At 38.4% G+C, this 4,833-nt stretch overlaps 1 protein-coding gene across 1 annotated transcript in view; it reads right to left on the minus strand.

Moving 5' to 3' along the window:
• LOC137969853 (RING finger protein nhl-1-like) overlaps positions 1 to 3,533 on the minus strand; it is a 4,100-nt gene extending 567 nt beyond the window's left edge. Inside the window, exon 1 of the mRNA XM_068816240.1 lies at positions 1 to 3,533. This exon is cut by the window's left edge and continues 567 nt beyond it. Within this exon, the coding sequence (XP_068672341.1) occupies positions 1,976 to 3,355 (1,380 nt within the window). The 5' untranslated portion in view covers positions 3,356 to 3,533 and the 3' untranslated portion in view covers positions 1 to 1,975.
• Between the last annotated feature and the right edge of the window lie 1,300 nt (positions 3,534 to 4,833).

Consider the following 4,833-nt stretch of genomic DNA (forward strand, 5'->3'; position numbering starts at 1 on the left):
GATTCCAAAAATGTCCACTTTAGGTACTTAAAAGCCAATGAGTCTCAACCATTTCAATAGAACAAAATAGCCAACTCAATGTTCTATTCAATTCAGACCCTTTGGGAATCAAAACGTTTTGTTCCAATATTTTCATATCATTTAAATGTGAAAGCTACATTATAATGCAAATATAAGATCTAAATTGAGCATAACAATGGTTAGACGATTTTGTCTGTTACACTACTGAATAAATATATCCGGAGTCAGAAACGCAACTCCAGACTGAAGCAAGCAATTTTGCCAATCACAGTTCGAGCTTGTCGTGAAAAGTACCAAACAATAAACGGGAAAATGCATACTTTACTAATTTATTGACAAAGTGCAGCGCGATGCTTTAAATTGGTCTCTAAAACAAATGCAATTCGTTTGATAAAAGCCACTTCTCAACGCAGAACGTTGAAAGATAACAACTATTTTTCCATTCAGATTTTTCAGCTCTCCAAGGAACAAAAACAAAATTTCGCGGACAAGAAAAGCCCCTCATTAGCTCAAAGCAATTTAAAATTAATAGTAAATTACAATACCATGCACTGAGTTGGTATAATTGAGTCCGCATTAAAAACAAAACAGAAAGTTATAACTTTGGGTAATGACAACAGAGACAGAACACAAAATAAAAAATGCAAACCAGAATCATACCAACACATGCACGTAACAACAACAAACAACAACAAAACGTTTATTTGTCCCACTCGTAAATAGGGGTACACGAAATAAGTAGGAGACTAACGAAAGGTACAATGCACCCTAGAAAATAACTAAGAAGCTAATCTAGCTAGGAGGCAGGATAAATAATTTTACGTCTAAAGAAAAAAAGTCGATTCAAGGAGACACAAATGAAATGATAAAAGAAAGGCAAGAAGCACACTAGGAGACGAAAGAACACGGAGCTCACTCCGACACGTCCGACTTCCATGATCAACGGTCCTAGAATCACAAAATAAATAAACGTAATAAATAATAATAATAATAATAATAATAATAATAAATAATAATAATAAGTAATAAACGTAGGTTTAATATGAAGTATCAGGAGCTCCTTGTAGTTCTTAAGACACTCAATTGAACCGCACTATCCCCTCCCCCACCCTACTTTAGGGACCTTAAGATTTACGACAGCAACTTCAACAAGAACACCTGACTTAAACAATAGTATTTGATTAATGAACAGAACAATGGATCTGCATGTGTGAGTTTGCCACTTTATAATTTTGTACATTTTTCCCGTCCTCTGCTGAGTCTCTGCTGTGTAAAATGACCAAATTTCATGGTCTAGATCTAGTGTGAACACAATTCCAAATTGATACCATCTCTGCGAATGCAGAGAGTTCGGCTAATTTGAAGAAGTTGAATCTCTATAGAGATCATGCATGAAAAAGTTTGAAAAATGAAAACTTTCAATTTATCTTGACTTGTCCCCATTTATACCGGGGAAGATTAATTCGAGATTAAAGGCTTGGTTCTAATGAGATGCTTGCTATAACTTCAATCAATTTTTTGCACGAAGCCGAGCGCAGTTTTAATATACCCACGCATGGTATTTTTTTTCAGTTAATATGTTATATTTATATAATATGTTATAATATTATATTTTAATACCATTTTTTATAGCATTCCTATGAGATCTTTGTTTCCCATTTTTAAGTTTTGTGCAACCGAAAATTAAATCCTTTAAACACTTTTAGACACAGTTTAGTGTTCATTTGGACCCTCTAACAAAGAGAATAAGAAAAAAGTAAGTTACGTAAAAGCTCCAACTACAGACATCGTTATTTCCGAGAATAACATGTTCTGCACATTCGTGAGAAGCGGTCATATGCCGAGCCAAAATCACTATATAGTTAGATAATATATGACCACTATCTGCTCGAGCGGAACGCACAGTTAATCTATGCCAATATAATTTAAAGGCTTGCAATTTGAGGAAAGTATCTCAATTTAACATCAAATCAAGTACTTGAAGTCTGCAATTGAGTTTATCGGTGACTGCAATCTTTCCTTCTGTACTGCATACAGTCACTGCTTCCGGTCCATTAAATTGTCCCCATCCTTGTCCACAAGTGCCAATCTTACTCAATAGCCGTCCATCAAGAGAAAATATCTTCAAACAATCATTGCTGTAGTCGCAAACAAGCACGTACTTGTCCTTGTAAACAGCAATTCCCGAAGGTGCATTTAAGCCCTCTCCAAACTTTCTCAAAAACGTACCCCGTGTATCGAAAACCTTCACGCAATCGTTATCCGTGTCAGCGACGTAAAAGCGTCCAGTGTGGAAGACAGCATAACACGGGTAGTTCAGCTTTTCTGGACCTTTGTTTCCAAAGAGAAATAGAAAATTTCCTTCTTGGTCGAAAACCTGTATGCGCGAGTTCATGGTGTCCGCTATGATAATACGGTTTCGCGCATCAATCGAAACGCCGTGAGGACCTCTGAACTGAGCAGGGTCCTTGCCATGCCGACCGAATGCTCGAAGAATTGTACCTGCAGGAGAGAGAACAACTATGCGGTTTCTTGCCTTTTCAACTACTGCCATGTTCCCCAAGGAGTCACACGCGACTCCAGTAGGGGAGAAAAATGCAAACCGCTTCCCACTCTCTCTCGAGTAACTGTCGTGAACTTGAATTATTTCACCTTCTTTTGATACAACTTGTAATCTGTCATTGTTGTAGTCGGCGATAACAATCTCTCCTTGTGGGTTGTAAGTTACTCCAACTGGCTCTTCAAACTCGCCAAAACCCTCTCCTTTCCGTCCAAAATGAAATAACAGATTGAAATGAGGCAGTGGAGAAGTTGTTTTGGCTTGTTTCCTTTCTGTCTGGGTAACAGCTGAATCCCTTTTGTTATTGCCAATAACTATATTTTGCTTCTGAAAAATCTCATGTTGCCTGTTGATGTTGTCATGCAAGACCACTTGTGGAGTTGTTTGAGGTAAACTCGACTGGATTGACGAAGATGGAATTTCCTTTAATTTGTCGTTGTGATTTCTTCCTGTCTCAAGCTGAGTTTCAGAAACATCAGTTTTAGGTTGATGATTCAAATAAAACTGCTTCTCCGTCGGCGGCCTGTTGTTGTTAGTATTTCTGACAATCTCATCGGACAGTGAAGTGTATAAATTTGTCTTGAAATCTGCCACGTTTCTTCGGTTGACCAAATTCATGGCCATTTTTTGCGACCATTTGGAGCATGAAGCGTGAAATCCACCAACCGCCGCAAAAAACCCTGGGTTTGTCGAGGCAAACTGCAGTGTTCCCAGTGGAATTTTCTCTTGGGTCATTGTTCCGTGAACGGACAACGCTTTCAGATTATTTGGCATGAATTCGCTGTTTTTTGTACTGTCTTCAAATGACTTCGTGAGCTTCTCAACTCGAGCTAGTTTAAGCGTATATCTGACAAAGAAAGGCCACAGCACATTTACGTCACTTTGAAGTTATCACATTTAGAGCTTAGCCAGCAAAAATGCTCCTAGACGCACGGGAATTGTCGTTGGAGTAGTTTCCTTTTAATGCATAAAATCCAAATTAGCAATAGTTGATTCCCAACCCTTGACCCAGATCATTATCAAAGATTATTCCTTTGTGCGATTACCCTAGTCTGATTGGCCAATACAGTATCAAAAGCAGAAAAGATCTGTTCATCATTTCCCTTGACAGACTTAACCACGTACAATGTTTTACCCTTTATATAAATCTTCTTCCTTTTTGGCAAAACGTGCGTTTAATTTCAATTTTTTAATTTTTCAGCGACAGTTTAAAAAGCTGCCCTTAATGTGTGACAAATTGCAAAGTAATCGACTAGATTTCTATATTTACTCAAAAGCCAAATGTGGAAAATAACATGCAATGCAAAGTTTGCAATGTGACGAGTGTGGCAGTGAAACTGCTTCCGAATGAAATCAAATTCAACGAAAACACTGAGTCCCCCCTGAGGGAAACCAAAACTCAAATGATTGAAAGTGTTTATCCGTTAATTGCTTCATTGATTTCATAAGTACATAGTCATTTTTTCGTAAACATCATGATTTTAAGACCCCTCGTACCCGGGGGAGGGGGAAGGGGGCTTCCATATAAAAAGGGGAGGAATGCTCGTTGTCTCGCTTTGGGGTGTAAATGTCGGATTTTGGTCTCACTTAGGGTGTTCTGGGCAAAACGCCATCATATGTAGGGTTGCGCGCGAAGAAATGTGAAAGTGCATAGTTACTTTAGGGGTCAAAAAAAGCCTGGGCCATGCCCAGATTGGTCTCAGGGGGTTCAGTAATTTAAAATTTCCAACGAGCATCCCTCCTCTTTTTATATGGGAGTTCGAGGCTTGCTTACGAAGTCAACTGTACTGTTCTCTTGAGCCTCGATACGGTGAGAGCAAACCAGTGAACGGTTGACTTGCTTTGTCCAAAAACCTTGTAAGTGAGGTTTTGATTATTTGGATATTCATCGCTATTTTTCAACAATGGATACTCTCGGGACCTTGAAACTTGGTCAAAGAAAAGTAAATTTCATGTAGCCATCGCCGGACTTTGAGGTGACTGATGTAAGAGAAGTGTGATTTTATCGGCGAGATGTGAGGCAAGCTAGAGCTTCAATGTTTGAAATTACTTTCCAGCCTTTCCTTTGTTTTGGGAAGCTGAGAAATCATAGGTATACGAACCCTAGGATCACGGACTATCATTGTTGCGTTACATAAATTTTATAAGGCCGAGTTTGTATCGGGAATTTAGCGATCGTTATTTAGGGCATTAAAATAGAAATAAAAATACACCAGAATTTCTCACCTTGCCTCCTTGTCTTATTTATGGTA

Source organism: Montipora foliosa, chromosome 9 (genome assembly GCF_036669935.1).
Source record: "Montipora foliosa isolate CH-2021 chromosome 9, ASM3666993v2, whole genome shotgun sequence".
NCBI lineage: Eukaryota > Metazoa > Cnidaria > Anthozoa > Scleractinia > Acroporidae > Montipora > Montipora foliosa.